At 29.3% G+C, this 17,352-nt stretch overlaps 1 protein-coding gene and 1 long non-coding RNA gene across 8 annotated transcripts; one reads left to right on the top strand and one right to left on the bottom strand.

Moving 5' to 3' along the window:
- Positions 1–6,189: 6,189 nt before the first annotated feature.
- On the bottom strand, positions 6,190–17,135 carry Dnapol-alpha73 (DNA polymerase alpha subunit B). Of its 2 annotated transcripts, XM_074249461.1 has the most exons (7): positions 16,948–17,135; positions 16,272–16,566; positions 16,141–16,198; positions 8,412–8,494; positions 6,979–7,974; positions 6,695–6,904; positions 6,190–6,624 (listed from the first exon to the last, which is right to left on the bottom strand). In XM_074249461.1, exons 1-7 carry the CDS (start codon positions 17,024–17,026, stop codon positions 6,312–6,314), a joined length of 2,034 nt encoding a protein of 677 aa, XP_074105562.1. In that variant the 5' UTR covers positions 17,027–17,135; the 3' UTR covers positions 6,190–6,311. The 2 variants fall into 2 exon arrangements, with proteins under 2 accessions (XP_074105562.1, XP_074105563.1); XM_074249462.1 differs by lacking the exons at positions 16,141–16,198; positions 16,272–16,566; positions 16,948–17,135 and adding an exon at positions 14,136–14,264 and having other exon boundaries at positions 6,191–6,624.
- On the top strand, positions 12,379–15,692 carry LOC141531570 (uncharacterized). Of its 6 annotated transcripts, XR_012479953.1 has the most exons (4): positions 12,379–12,868; positions 12,963–13,109; positions 13,934–15,459; positions 15,539–15,692. It is a non-coding gene; the product is annotated as an uncharacterized LOC141531570 (long non-coding RNA). The 6 variants fall into 6 exon arrangements; XR_012479949.1 differs by having other exon boundaries at positions 13,934–15,692; XR_012479951.1 differs by having other exon boundaries at positions 12,984–13,109; positions 13,934–15,692.
- Positions 17,136–17,352: the final 217 nt, after the last annotated feature.

A 17,352-nucleotide genomic window follows, 5' to 3' on the forward strand; every position in this document is an offset into this window, starting at 1 on the left:
TTTAATTAAAAAATATCTTAATACATAAAAATTAATTTAAAAACTTGACCTTTAAACTTTTAAGAATCTTGAATTCTTGCAATTGTCAGACACAACGCAATTACCATAAACAATTATCATTTTTTTATGTATGTAGAAGATGATGCCTATGTACCTCCCAAACTTTAGTATATTTCAAAAGAAATTAAAAAAAAAAAAAAACCAATATGTGCGAAGTATAAAAAAAGTATCATTAATTGTTACAACGATCTATATCTAGGGTAGAAGTACCATTTTTGGCCACTTGATACTTTAGTTAATTTGTAAAATATTTAACTATTTAAGTAAAACTTTTATAGAATTTATGAATTATTAGTAAATTTAAACGAGTTGAATTCATCAAGTCTTGCGCTTATAGAAATATTTATACAATAATTGAAGAGTTGAGTATCAAAGGGGTATCTTTTCATTTTTGATTAATTGAGACAAAAAACTGGTTATCTCTAATTATAAATATTTTTATTGAACTTTTTTAATTTACCTATGAAGTGTTATCGGTTATGAAGCTACAATTCGATTCTCATTTAGAAATCTTTATAATTTTAGAAGTAATTAATATTTAAAAATTTAAAAAACTGCTCTTTTAAAATATAAAAAGATACTCCTTTGAAAATCATTTCCTCAATTTGAAAATAAAGTGGCCAAAAAAAGTACACTGGCCACAAACATTACTTCTATCCTATTGTAACTTAAGACAAAATGATGAAAAAATTTTTTTGATTGTCAAAATTATACACGTTTTAAGAAAATAACTTAGGTATCATCTATAAAAAGGTATTTCATAAAATATACACAGATTGAAGTTAATTTGGATGAAGTAGAAATTCACGTAAACACTTTATGAATCATGTCTTGTTTAGAATAATCTCAAATTGTTTACGAATGTTGTTTCATCAGAATGCCATTTTAATATTGTTAAAACAAAAATTCTATAAATATATAAATGTAAGAGTAAAATATCTAAAATCTACGGGTCTGAATACATAGATAGAAGCTATGAAATTAACTTTAAAATAACAATAACAGACTGACATTTTTTATTTATCCGTATTCGGACAAAAAAAGAAAGTCGAAATTGGTTTTTGATAAAAAGCCTGAAAAGCTTTTGACCTGCAGACCATCTCAAGAAATTCGCGTTTTTTTGAGCTCGAAAATCTTTTAATTGGTTTATTTTTGAGCTCTTATAGCTCAAACATTCAAAAACTATATAAAAAAAATAATTATTTAGAAAATTTTATAAATTTAACGTTTAAGATATCATGATATCACAATTTTCAGGAATGAAAATGGGTCATGAATTGAATAAAATTTTACAATTGAAGGTCAGACTAGAAAATCTATTTTAATGTCGGCTAGCAAACGACCTTTTTTTATAATGAAACTTCATTTTCATCAGAAAGCTAATAATTTATCAATTCATTAAGAGCTCAATTTTTCAGAGAATTTTAATATTTATGGAGAAAATATTTTTACAATTTTAAATGTTCCAAAAAAATCAGCAAGGAGCATGCTGCTAAAAAATTTTCTCAGTGAAATGAGTCATGTGATAGATTTATGTCAAAAGGTTTATTAACATTTTCCTAAATAAAATTGTTATGGATATAACATTATTCGAAAAGGACGGAAGGATATAATAACATAATAAAATATATTTAAGCTCCATAGATCGATGAAATAGAGCCGTAAAAAGTGTCTCGAGAGCTTTAGTTATAAGAAAGCTTTTATGCTTTGGATGGGAGCTGGAAAAGAGTTTAAGATAACAAAGATGTATATCGTGTCGATATAATGTTGTATAGAACGCATCGAGCCTTACGCATCTATTGCGTGAATGTCGTATGAAATTCCACATTTGTGCGAGGGTAGGTACTTTGAACACGATGCGGCTAATAAATGTAATGTAAGAACGAGTTAAACAAAAAGAAAAAGGAGATTGAAGAAGAAGAAATAGGCAATAGAGAATGAATATTGCGGCATGGAAAGACGTAAGGGGTCGGTAACGTCGGTGGCCTTGAACTTGGTTTTATAGTCGTTTTTGCTCTGTCGATCATCCAAAACAGCCCACCAACGTAGATACTTAATTCAAAACCCAGTGGAATATTTACTATTTTATTTTTTATCAACAACTATTTTTAGTTGTTTAATTTGTTTACATGTTTACTGTACTTTTCCTAAATTTTTTTATAAACATTAAACAGATTGCGCATATTAATGAGTAAAGTTCAGCTTTAAGTTAATCTTAAATTGCAATGAAGAGTTAATAATCTCAACTTCTCTTCACGTGAATTTTTTACGTAAAAAGCTAAAATTGAGCACATGGATTGAGTTTGTTAACGATGAAAAAGCGAATAAGCGATACATTATAAACCTACTAAGTATTAAATCGATATCAATACTCTTAATTTCATTTTTTTACTCTCAATTCATTGTGCCTAATGAATAAATTGTATAAGTACACATCTAAATATTTCATATAGATCTAATTATTTCTAAGTTTAAGGAGTTTTAAAAAGGTAAACAAAACAAATATCTAAAAAATTATTGATAAGAGTTGAACGTACAAAAAAATGAGTACTAATTTCACGTACAATTATTGTGGGAAAAAAATTGATGATAAAAATCAGTTGAATTTTATTTTAATTGAAATCTTTCATTGAAGACAATTTATTAACGATTTTTTATTATAGAAAAAAAAATAGCTTGTAAAATTAACATATTAGCTTTAGTAATTGCAAAATCATTCGGACAACACAATTTTATAAACTGGTTAGTTTGATATTAATTTTCTTTCGTTTTTATTAATACCCAACTATTTGCGATTCCTTAACAAATTAAATAAATAACAAGTTTGTAATATAGATGTACACCTAGACACTTTATTTCATTATCAAGTTTATGGCAAGTTGATGATAATTTATAATCATCAATATCATAGATACTCAAATAATAATAAATTTTATTTTTGAAGGTTCAATTAAAATTATGATAGTATAGTTTTAAAATCAACTCTTGTATTTATTCAATATATAAACCGACATACTAAAGATGTAACACATTTTTCGACTGCCTGCAAGAAACGATTGCTGTTTCAGGTGAAAGGGTTTATCAGTTAGGGCTTAAAATTAATGAGGTTGAAGTTAGCAGACACTTGACAATTTTTTATAATGCTGAAGTTAGCCGTCAACTGTCAATTTTAAAAATTTTAATAACAAATCAATTGCAATGAAAAAATGCTTCTAAAAATTTTCACTTGTAATTTTTATTAATTTTCACATGTGAAACTTTTTAATTAAATTTTTTTTTTAATAATTGAATTATTATAAAATTTTAAAATAATTTTTAATGTCTGCCAACTTCAGTGTCATTAAAATTAATATTTTGAATAAGTTTACTAATTCTTGTCACGTTTGTTATCTGTAAAAAAAAAATATCAATGCATCTTCTAAATTAGAAGGTAATTGACCAAAGATAATTAAAAATGAATATTCATCTCATGAGTTAATGACATGCGAACCTCGTCAGTATTTTATCAATCATAAATTTTTGTTTTTTAATTTAAGATCACGATAAATACAAAAGTAAAATCGATTCAAAATTTGTATTGACAGCAGAAAAGGGTTTCGTAATACTTAAATTATTCTTGTCACAAAATCAAGGTCAATTATTACTGTGATAGTACACTTTAGAATGTAGCTAAAATAAACCATAAATTTAATATTTAATTTAATTTTTAATTATATAAATAAATAAATAAAGAAATATAATTAAGCAACTAATAAAATTGCAGAAATTATTTTCAATTCACAAGCATTGATGATGTACAGTAATAAGTGTATGTGCATGTATATATTTGTGTGTAAATATGTATATCTATATAGATATATGTGTACATGAAATTGGTAACAAAGATGGCGATTGAAATAATACCTGTACTACTAGTTACATTATTACAAATTCAGGGCACCTAGATTTGTAATTCAACTACGAAATAATAAATAATAGTTATATTATGTATTTATATTTACCTGAGTTATCCGCAATTTTTAATGTATTTAATATTATAACTGACACATAAGTATATTTATTTACATAAAAACTCAGTGAATAATAATAATCCGTATAATTGTTAATTCTACTACGATCTACTCAAAGCGGAATACTGTGGAACTAATAGATAACATGTAAGTGGCGACACCCACATAAATGTGGCAATTATTGGAACTATATTTAAAAATAAAATAATTTTTTTTGAGTCAATAAGGCTGTGCTGACCCCTGAACGTCATAATAACTAATATCGCATTTCATTATAATTCAAAAAAAAAAATGTTTCTCTATTTTTTGTGTATTAATTTTTAAATCATAATAATAAAAATTAATTTAGTCGATATTCAATGATTTTAATAATTTTTCTAATAAATAAATTGCTGCATTTAAAAAGTGATAAAAAATGGATATTTAGAAATTTTGATGAATCAAAAATCCAATTTTTTTAAAATAATTGTTCGGAACAAATTTTTTTCTGCCCTCCGGCCGGAAAGTGGCAACTTTCTGGCCGCTGCGCTAAACGAAGTTTCCACATTCCGGCTACGTTGAGCAGAAAAATAGTATACACACCTTGGCCAGTAAAAAGTAAAGCTTCAGACCACATGTTTGTCAACCTCGGCTTCGCCTCGGCCAACAATTACATGTGATCTGAGACGTTTCTTATTTTACTGGCCTAGGTATGTAATATACTATTTGTTAAGTAAAATTAAAAAATGGTCAAACGTCAGTTAACTTTAATATTATATCATATTACACAAAGAAGATGTAAACATTGATCATTTTTAATTAAAAAATTAAAAAAATGGGAAGCTTTATTGCAAATGTGAAGTTTTACCTATTTTCATAAATCTAATCGTATGATGAACAGTTTTTAATAAATTTGTTCTACTTTTTGACCGGTGAATAATAAAAGATTAAAAATTTTAATTCAGTGACTCAAATAAGCAGTAATTATTATAAAACTGAAGTTAGCAGTCAACTGTTAATTTTAAAAATTTTTTTAATAAATCAATTACAATAAAAAAATGCTTCTAAAAATTTTCACTAGTAATTTTTATTAATTTTTACATGTGAAGCTTTTTAATTTAATTTTTTTTTATAATAATTTAATTGCTATAAATATCTAAAAACATTTTTATATCTGTCAACTTCAGTGTCATTAAATTTTTTATGAAAGTATTTAAAAGGGGGATAGCCACTGTGAAGATCGAAAAAATAGGTAATTTTCGGGAATTTTTTTTAATTGGGATAATAAAGAAATTTGGGGATCGGATTTTTTTGTTTGATAAAGTATACATTAAAGATTATTCTCCTAAATTTTTATAAAAAAATATCATGTTTTTACAAAGTTAGCATTTTTGTGGAGCACCAAAAAAATTTCCCCTACCACGGTGCGATTTCTAACTCAAAAATAGATTATCTAAAACAAAAAAACGAAACAGCGTTGTAATCTGCATCTACGTGGTAATCGTTGCACGTACCGGATTTTGAAAATTTGGATTTTAAAAATAATGGCGACATATTAAAAATTTTTTCATTTTTTTTTTTAAATTCAAACAGCCTTAAAAAATCTTAAAAATCAAAATTTTAGAAATCCCCTACGTGCAACAATAACTATTGAATAGACGAATACGGAAAAAAAGTGGCAAATCGGTTCATATTTATGCAAATTACAGTTCCCACCAGTTGAAAAAAAGTAGTTTCGAGAAAAACGCGAAAAAATCATTTGGCGCGCTGTCACAAAAATGACTTTAACTCGAAAAATATTCGGAATTTTCATACAAAACTCTATATACATGTTTTTGAATATCTAAACTTTGGTTTAATAAAAAAAAAATTTTTTTTTTTTTGTGAAATTTCACAGCGGCTATTCCCCTTAAGAATGGTATTAAAAAATTATGTAATTCGTATTTTAAGCTTTCTAATAATCACGATTAATTTCAAAAGTTAGGAATTTTGTCTTTTTTCGTTTGATCAAAAATAAGATGAGAAAAATATAGATTAAGTAAGTACGTCTTCAAACGAGGAAAATCTTATTTAAATATATTATTACTAACAGTTCTGAATATATTCCTTAATGAAATACAATGTAATAATTATTTGATTCTGTAAGTTATAATAAATATACGTCTGTTTATTTAATAAAAAAATACAAAATACTATGGATACTAAGGAATCATGTAATTTTGATGTAAATATATAAAAATTTTAAACTTATGATAATTTTAATTAAATTCTAAGAATTTCACCACCAATACTATTTTCAGTCCATTGATCATTACTTTTTACATTGAATTGAGTATAAAGGCCTTTTGATACTTTGGACGGATTAATAATATGTGTGCCATTACTGTATTTATAAAAGTATTGCATGGCTGAAGGTACTAAAAGAATGTGAGGTTGAACACTCATTGTACTGCATTCGGCCCACAAAAGTAAGTCTAATGGTACTTCTGGTGGTGGTGGAAAAAGTGGATAATATGATGACTGTAACAATAAGTGCTCAGCCAAACGTCCTAGTCGATCACGCTGTGGCATTTTACTAAAACAAAATATATATGTATTATTTATCATTTTTGCTATTTTTTAAAATCAATTATAATTGAACTTACTAGCTGATTTCTTCGCTACTCAAATGTCTAATAATATCAACAGAAGTTGCTCCAATAATTAAACCATCAACTTCAATCGTGCATGGATCAGGCATTAGATGAAGATTTGGCTTCTTTACTGACTCGCGTAAACGATATTCCGCAGTAGGATAAAAACCATCATGCAGAATATCTTCGTACGAAGATACCAATACCACTTGAGTAGATTTACTGTTGAAAAAAAAAAATTATATTAATATTCTATCAATAGTCTATTGTTACAATTCGAAATAGAACAAACGTACCCATCAACATAACTCATTATTTTAGTAATTAAGTTTTCGAACATATCTTTTTTTGGTGGTTCAATATCTTTCTCAGCCATAAGAGGACCAATAAGAATTAAGACATTAGGCTCTGTTTGCGCCACATGAGCCATTAAATTGTAAAGTTGTTGATAATTACCGGGTTTAGAAGTAAATGGACCCGCGGCAACCATTATTTGTAGAGGTTCATTTAATACAGGCGGTTTAGGACCAAAAGAAATACCAGGTATAACCCTGTATGCACAAAGTGCATCTTTGGTAGGATTTTTTCCTTCAACACTTATAATTTGACCAGGAAAAAATGAATAGCATTTGAGTCGGCTGATATCTAGTGGTATACATTCTTTTCTCGTTCTTATATCTACAATTATTGGATCACCAAGTGGTTCTTCTTCTTCTTCTTCTTCTTCTGTCTCTTCTTTCTTGTCACTTTCTTCTGTTCCCGTTCCTTTTCCTCCTTCGTCTTCTTCTTCTGTTCCTGTTCCCTTTTCTCTTTCTTCGTCATCTTCTTTTACTTTTTTTCTTCTCTCTTTCTCCTCTTCTGAATCCGATGAGTCTTCAGTTTCGATGTCTAAGTCTTCATCTTCCAAATCTTCAGTCTCATACTCACCTAATGAATGATACCAATGATCTGGATCACCCATCAGTAAGATTGACCAAGTAGTAAGTTTACCATCATTATCCGTAAAAATACGGCCCCACGTACGGAATTTGTTGAAAGTGTTTTCACGAACATTTGATGTTATGACAAGCTGCTCTTTATCTTTCAGCCATATTTCACAAAAAACTCTGGACATTGATCGACACAAGTCATTCAAAATGCTATAATCCTTCATTTGAACAAACAATTTTAACTCAGTAGGTGATACATGAGGAAAATCTGTTCTTTGGATTTGACTTTTACGAGGTGATACATTGTTCCAATCAGATACTGCAAATCCAAATTTAAGAACAATTTCTCCACTTCTACTTTGTCTGCAATAAATATGAATCTCAATTAATTAGTTAAATTAATAAACAATATTTATATATGTGTATATTAGGGTGTGCCAAAATGTAACTTCCGTGAAGAACCTTTTAAAATTGGAATTTTGAGTTCCGCTTTTAACAGGGGCTGTGTTTAGGCATTTTTTGAGATATTTTGGGGGGAGAAGATTTATTTGATTTTCATAGAATTTTTTAGAAAATTAAAAATTTGGCCGGAAGAACCCAATCAAATTTGCTGTTAAAAATTCAATGAAAATCAAATAAATGCTCTCCCCCCAAAATATTACAGGAAATGCCTACTGTTAACACAGCCGCTGTTAAAAGTGGAACTCAAAATTCCAATTTTAAAAGGTTCTTCACAGAAGTTACATTTTGGCACACCTTAGTGTATATAAAAGTGTAGTTAAAAAAATTGAATTAATTACATAGTACATGCATCAATGTCTTCATCGTCATTCTTTTTGTCTTCATGAACTTCTGGATCGGCAAAACTTGTTTCATATTGGATCTGCTCAAAATCAAAGACTTATCAGCCAAGAAAAATAAAATAAAATTTACATAGACATTGTAATGAATGTTCATGTTTGGAAAACCGCTATTATATCTGTAAAAACTATTCAAATAATTTTTATTTCATACTTATAACTGTTTTTTATCTGACAGAAGTTTCAAAAACAGGACGCTGTAGACGAGTGTGTATCTAGTCACGATTTTAAATATAAACGTGCACCAAATTCAAACTCGTCCATAGCATAGTCTCTGATTAGAATTCTAACTGTGATAAACAGTTATCAAAAAGATAAAAAAAAAACGTAAATAAAATATTTCAGTTATGAGAAATGAAATAAATTTAATTTTACAAAATAATTCATGTTATATTGTAAAATAATATTGCCCGTTGTGGCGTTAATAACCGTATGAACTTAATGAGTGTGGATCTAGTCACAATATCAAAACAATGTGCACTAGACCATCACTCACTCAGCACATTCGGTTCGAAATAAGTCTTTTCTTTGTGATAAATATATAAAATTATTGATATGTACATTTTATATAATAATAATAATAATAACGATAACCAAGGAATAACAAAAGGCATTTCACACAGAATTTATAGAATGAAAGAAAATAATATATGTAATTTAACATTTGATAGTAAATTTTAGTAATCCCTACTATTCATTGAATATATACGCGGGCTCTTGAATAGCGACTAAGTTCTAGACTACGATGCGGGAAGGTTAACTGCCGTTAACCTGGCACATTCAGAACGCGCTTCGTTGTCCGTTATGTATGATAATAATAACTATAATATTTTAATACCCTTTTTTTTTTCTTCACTTTCTTTCCGTTGCCTGAGGCATAAGAGAAGTTATGTACTTTTATTTCGCTCTCGTAAATCGGCAAATGGAGCACATAAGAAATATAAAAACCGTAACTCAAGTTATCACGCGTATTTGTACATCTTCAGCACGTTTCTCTCTCTCTCTCTCTCTTTCTTTATACACTAAGATACTATGTGTATCATCAGCTACCAGCAAATCACCTTTAAATTGACGTAGTAATTTCCAGCACCTAAACACTCACTAACGTCGTGGAATTACAGTATTTATTTAAAATCCAATTTACAATGTACGAGAAAATAATTTTTTGGAAGTTAACTCGAGGGAAGACGGCCCTGGACTGACCGCCGAATGAATATCACGGTTTGTGTGAAAGAGAAGGGATAATGTATAAGAGATGGTGGAGTTGAGAGAACGAGTGAGTGAATAAGTGAGTGAGTGAGTGAGTGAGTAAAAGATAAAAAAAATGAGAAAGAGAAGCTTTGATTCGTTGTGCCGATCGTATAGTGGTTTTCGGAGCGATCTCAGACTTCTCTTCCCTCCCCTACTATACAAACTCTCTTCTTGTTGTCTCTCCTACCGTACCAGCATAAACTCAAAGCGTCTGATGCCGTTTTATTTCTTTGGTTGTGTCAGAGAGATCCAACTTGGGTAGTAGTGTAGTGACTACTCTCTTTCTTACTCTTCCTATCCTTTCCCAAAGCACATACGCTATTTACCAAAACTACTATTCTCATCTAGTCTATACCACTATCATCAATATGGTGTAGTGTACCATGATATACTACTACGGTCACTAACATCATCAACATCATCACTACTACCATTATATATTTTTCTCTTTCTCCTTCTTTTCGTCATATTTACTCCACTCTTGTCTCGAGTCCCTTCGAACCGTGGGAAATGACGTTGAACTTTTACCAGTTACTCGCGTTTCACAATGCGGGACGCAAACAGCCTAGCCATACTACCAGTAAATACACGCTCGAGATTTACAAAACTAAACCGATCAGGGGAAAATTAAAAGAACAAATAATAAATTTAAATTAATCAAAACGAGAATTATACACCAGTACTACATTTATATATATAAATATGTTTCTTTTTATTTGATTAATTTTTGTGTCATATGAATTCACGTAGACATCGCGTGCAGTTATGTGAAAATCGAAATTATAATTATACTACTGAGGACCCGAAGAAAACAACTGGAGAAGAAAAAAACAGATCGTTAATTGTATTTAATTGATTGAAATAAGCTACGCCTGTTGTTGAATTGTCAACTAACGGTAGAAGAAACCACGCAAAAATTACAACTTTTTTTTATTAGACTAGAATTCAAATTTGCGCGCACAAGCGCACGCCTGAGTTTAGGGTTTGCATATATTTTCATGCTTATGATATATTTGACCAATCACGTTACGAATAGTTTGCTTACATGATATATTTTCATATTTTTCATCTAAATTATAAGAGTGGATAAATATTTTGTTGAAAAATACTCAAATTTAGTTCAAAAAATCACTTGATTTTTATCCACTTCACTTATGAGGCGTGCAAAATTCCTTGTAATCAATATTATTTCGTTTGTGACTAGTCAAGCGTAATTTTGTTTAGGTTGCTGTGAATTTCCAGAAACCTCAGGAGTAGTCAGGTCACGCTACTGCCCCCTGCTAGGAACGGGATCCTTTGAAAAAAGGAACAGAGAATAAAAAAAAAAATATTAAAATGAAGAAAAGAAGTCCGTTGTCCGTTGTCCATTGTCCCTTGTCAGGTAGAGCGTCCTTTTAGGTAGATTTTAGCAAAATAAAATTGAAGGCAGATAATGGATTCCCTTAGTCTGGCTTAATTTTCATTGGCTGCGTGTTGAGGCTTATAACTAAACAATTAGACAACAGAATAAAATTCTTTCATGGAATTATGAAGATAAGTTGTTTCACATAACCTTGAGAGAAACCCTTAAGGAAATGAAGGAAAAAAACTAACGAACGTATAAGGAAAAGTTGTTAGGGAGCCAATGAAAACAGAAGGTATGTGTAAAAATTTTAGAAGGGCTCAGTGCAATAGAACAAAGGAGTGTTTGGCGTTTCTATATTTTTATCGCAAGACGCAATCTATTCGGGGAAGAGAAACGCGAGGGAATGCGCGTCGTTTGGTTGCTTTGAATCGAGATAAGAGTCTTGAGAATAGTTAATCTTTCGTAAACACGCGATCAAATAATTGACATTTGGACGCTACTGTCACTTAACACGACTTTTTTTTTTTTTTCATTTTCAAATTTTTAGTGTTAGCAAATTAAAAGTTATAAATAATAGAAATTATTACACTGAAGTTGGCAGACATTAAAAATTATTTAAAAATTTTATGATAATGCAATTATTAAAAAAAAATTAATTAAAAAGTTTCACATGTGAAAATTAACAAAAATTACAAGTGAAAATTTTTCGAAGCATTTTTTCATTGTAATTGATTTGTTATAAAAATTTTTAAAATTGACAGCTGACCGCTAACTTCAGTATTATTAGAAATTAATAAAATATGTACTCTAAAATACTTGTGGAGAGATAAAAATGAAGTCAAGTAAAGACAAGACGCGAAGCGTTGGTGTCGCTGAGTTTCTCGAAAGGGAAGCAACACCAGCAACAGGTAGCTGAGAAATAGCGTCCGGCACATTTATATTGAACAAAGAAAAAAAAATACTTTGATCGTTTCCAAGAGTGACCAATCGCTTGGAGCCAATGATCCCTGACGAAAATCTCACAATCTTCATAATATGTGTGATAACTAAAATAAAATAATAATAAAAATAAGTTTTCAAATAAATATACATTGATATAATGAAATAAAAGAAGTATCATTTTAAATAAATGAATAATGACACATTGAATTAATAGAGACGAATGAATGAACACAACAAATGTTGGCGGAAAATATATGGCGAGCTAACCGGAACTATCGAACGCAAAGCAACAGGTTGTTTGTTACGCTTGGAAGAAAAATCACTGGGAAGTTGAAACAAAACGTGACGCGATTTACCACATACGTACAAACGATTCCGTCAACTAATCGAATTTAAAATATACATATTATATAAATAATAATACACTTTAGTTCCACATTCACTTAAAACTTGAATTGTTAATGAACTAAAATTAAAAATATTTCATTTGTAAAAAACCAAAAAAAAAATAACAATACTATTAAATAATATTTTCACTGTAGCGTCTAGTCGTCGAGCGGCGTCTTCAGAGCGTCTACCCCGCGACAGACGATTTAGCGATGATGGTGGGGCAACAAGTAGTTGAGAGATGGAGTCTGTCTCTTAGCTGGCAGCAGAAACCAGCAAAGACTACGCGCCACCTTTCGAGTGGTATTGAAAGAAAAATCATTCGCGATACGACGCTCTATCGAACCATCATCACTGACGTAAAATCGTCATGTCACACACGCCGGTTACAGTAATTATAACTATATGTACTTTCTTTCTTCCTCCCTCCCTCCTTTCCTTTCTATTTTATTTCTTCTCTTTCTAACAAAGCGTAAGTCTAATTTAATCTAATAATTAATTTAAATTAATGATACTACTGATAAAATTGTAGTATTTTATAATCTTATGATGTATAAAATTTTTAGATGCTCATGTGTATTTTGTAGCAAATAACTAAATGTGAATTGTAGAGTTTCTCACAATCACCAACTACTTTTACACTAAGAGAAAGCTGACGTCTTAAGCTCATGGCTTATGCTCAATTCAATCCATCGAGTTACTACGTTATATATGTAAGTAATGTTTTTATTGAATACGACGCCACCATAATTTTACATGAAAATGAAGTGAGCCGACATTTCAAAATTTTTAGAAATTTCTTTTTGAAAAAATTTCAATTAAACAATTAAAAAAAAAATGTCACATATAAAAAACTTGAAAAACTGTAAGTGCAATTTTTTATAAATATCTTTTTAGTTGTAATTTAATTAATGAAAAAAATTAAAAATTTTTAAACGTCTGCTATCTTCAGTTTCATAATTTTACAATATTAAACAAAAAAAAACCCAAATCGAATTTGAAATGTCTTTGTACTCTACTTGTAACAGTGTAATTCAAAAGGTAAGTTGTTTATCATAAAACAAAAAAAAAAACAATTAAATTACAGAGTATGAATTTGTAGATGTATAAGGAGACAATTAAAAAATTTGTTGGTAATACATGGAGATTTGTATGAGTGTAAGTAATACATGTAACCGTTAAAAGCGTTGGCTTTGTCTCGGTTGAAAACAGAGCTTGGGTAACGCGAACGAAGCTAGCGGCGAGACGCGTCCTTGAAAACTGAAATTATGCCCTTTGGAAGAAATCTAGTTGGATTAAGTAGAGGGGATTTACTGTACATCGTTGTCCCCCTCCTTTTTCTTACAATTCTCCTTCTTTCCTTCATTTAAAACTCGACACATAAAAAGAATTTATATATATTTATATGAATTTACTGGTCGACAGTCGGGTCGTCCATTCCATTTTCTCAATTCACTCACATTATAAAACGACCTTTATGTACACATATAATATAATAAATAGCATTTATTTTACTCTCTCGCTCTTTCTGTTTTAGACTACAAGAAGAAATGTGTATGGAGGGGACAAGGACCGGAATCGTGTATTCTTAACTCCCTCTCCTTATCCTGGTTATATAGAGGCATAAGCAGTACCAGTACCAGCCCCAGTACCAGAAAGAGGAAGGAACAGCTAAAATCCCCCGTACCGTTTTATTTCTATACGAGAAATCTCGAGTAGGGATAATGGCGGCAATCTACCTGAAGGATTTTTATGTCAGGAATTATATACATAGAGGGGCCCTGGTTCCGTGGGATGTCGGTTTTACCGAGGCTCCTGCCCGAGGGACGAGAACCACCTGTCGGGAAATCGTTGGAAATCTCACCCAAGCCGCTCTCTTTCTCTTAACTTCTCTTGATATACCCGCTGACACTACATTCTTTATTATTTTTTTTTTCTTCTTCTTTATTTTACTTTGCTTGTACACTATACACACATAGTTTTATTTTTTTTATTTCATTTTAAACTATATTAATTACTCTATTTATGACTACAAGGTCTGAATTAATGTAGAATATTTATTAATTTTTTTTTTTTTAGCTACTATTGAATAATCAAGTATCAATTGTACGCAGTGTACAAATGAATAATCGGTTATTACTACGAAAAAAGACGTGGCAACATCACGCGGTTATGCCGAAGCTCAAACTTACTACACAAGAGTACGTTTCATACCAGTCATGGACAACAAACTACACAAACTTGGCGTGCAAAACTAGTGGCGCTAAACAGTGCCGTATCAATTGTCAATTAAATAATTCATAACTTCATTATTTGCTTAATTTTTACACATATCTAAAAAAAAACCGCTATATAAGTTTTGTTAGTAATATAGATTTTTAAATAGAATCAAGCAGAGAATAGAAATAAAAATCAGTGTCGAAATAACGGAATAAAGCTAAAAATAAAATTAAAAAAAAATATGTTATAGAATAAAGAAAAAAAAGGTTGGAGAGTTTTAAGAGGATTTTGTCTACATCCTACAACATTTATCCTGCGGGGGCTCCAGAAAAGAATTGGGTCCACAGGTAGACTTGTTACGTCATTACTACTATACACCAAAAGACCACAAAGAATGTAAGCTGACAGCGTTGCCAGAGCGCTCAAGTAAATCATCGACGTTGTCCGGGAAAAAGTAAAACCAAGAATACATGGGACACATAACAGCCTTTTCTGGATGATGCACGTGAAATTTATCACTCACCGTTATCTATTTTGCGTTACTTACTTCAATTAAATACAATGACGTCTGCATATATTTTATTTTATTATTATATTTTTTGCTTTTCTGTTAGCTTTGTTTAAAAAATTTTTTGCAACGTCTACAGTTAAGAAAGTATTATTGCTGATGATTAAAACGCGTAGCTAATCTTTTTATAAGTAAAAATTATAAAAAAGTAAAAAATATTACGGTTCTTAGCATATTCATTGATACATTTTCATTTTTTTTTTATGATTACATTCGTATTATCTCCAGACATAAAAGTATTTTTTTTTTTTTTTTTACTTACGATATCAATAATAGTAAGTAGATATTCAATATTAGGAACAGTTCAATTGAAAAACGGCAGGAAATGTTAATTTTATTTTTTTTTTTAATAAGATTATTTGTGGGTTCACGTGGCAACGGCAGAGATTCGCCCGATCGCAACGTTGCCAAATTGCTATAGATTCAATTTAATGTATGAATGTATTTATAAATATACATATATAATATTACAACTGTTGCTTTAATATCAGTCAACTAATATATGTCATATCCAAAGAATCTTGTACACTCGTGAAAATTGACAATCCCCTTTGATGTATATAGTTACATTAATTTATTATGTCAACAGTTTTCATTGGTTACGATTGACTTAAATATTTTTCGAACAAAGGTCATTTGATACTTGACTCTAATGTTTTGTTAAGTTTAATAAACTATTAATATACTTTAATTGCCTTGATATTATGATTTATGTGATATTAGAAAGGAGAAAGGAAGTTTAAAGTAATAAAAATGAAGTAAAAATTTATTGACTAACGATGAAATAAATTCTTTCATGAAAGACATTTTTTAGAAAACATTTAAATTAAAAATTATCAGAAAAACCCGGTTATTTGGATTAATTATTTCAATAAGATTATGAAGTAAACAGTCGCAATCTAACCATTGAAAACTTCTTAATACGCTAAAAATAAATTATTAAATGTTTTACTTACAATTTTAGCAGGGTTTTTTTTCCGACCATACATCTCCAAAATGTCGTCATCTTCCTCCCTATTATTGAAATTCATTAAGGACTATATTTTAAAAATGACTATACTTTTTAATTTAAAAATTAAAAGGATACGTTTTAATAGCTGATACATTTAGTATGCTTCGTTCTAATATTTCAGAACCTTTATTTATTGTACTTTGGTCAAAATTTGATAATTCTTCTGCAGTCAACTCTGTATCCAAGTCCGGTAAATCGGGTCCAGTACAACGTTCATTAATGTTTTTTTTACACCATATTTCAAAGGCTTCAACTTTCTCTATGGTAATGTCTGTACTTGAGGACTTGTTTTCATCTTCATCAACAAAATCTATCCAGTTTTCAACAATACTATCTTCATCAACCTCATAAACTTGACAAATCTCAAGAACTGTAATTTAATTAATTATCATTATTATTTTTAGTTTGTGGTTTTCCAATGATAAGCAAAGTAATTTTTTTCTTGATATATTTAAGATTATAATAGAGTGAAATTTTTAAAATATCCCAAGAATAATTACGCCTAATACATTAAATAATAAAATTTTATTTTTGATACATAACCTTAATTGTACGTATGAAAATTTATTTTAATAAAATATAAAGAAATAAAATTCAAATTTTACTTTTACATTAACCACTGTATTGTTGACTGATCAATAATATATTAGAAATTATTTTTTATTTTTAAATGTCAATTTAATTCAGCATTACTTTACGAGACTGACGCTGTATTGTTTTAAAAGTAGTAATTCTAATAATTGATACTTACATTTAATGTAAACTGACTCATCTACTATTTTGTAATCAAGTACTGCAAAATTAGCTTGTATTTGATCTGGAAACTCCATTATTATATTTATTAATTAATTCATTAACTTCAAAACTGTAAAACGTTATTGTAGGTTAAAATCAGTTAAAGCCGACTTCGCGCCAAATTACATGAGTTCTTACTAGCCGGTGGTGCAGTCGAAAGAGAAAAAAAAAGTAAAGCGCTCGTTGCGCTAGTAATTATTATTATAATTATGAAACTATCGCGGCACATTCAAAATATTTTATGATATTGAAATTTAGAGATCTGATCATTTTCAGCATTTTTTTATCAAACAAATTATAGCAAGAAAATTTTATTTCAAAATTTCGTCTTCAGAAGCTCAGAAAAATTATAAATGAGATT

Source organism: Cotesia typhae, unplaced genomic scaffold (assembly GCF_013202065.1).
Source record: "Cotesia typhae breed Kobodo isofemale line unplaced genomic scaffold, CoteBio_Ctyphae contig_5, whole genome shotgun sequence".
Lineage (NCBI taxonomy): Eukaryota > Metazoa > Arthropoda > Insecta > Hymenoptera > Braconidae > Cotesia > Cotesia typhae.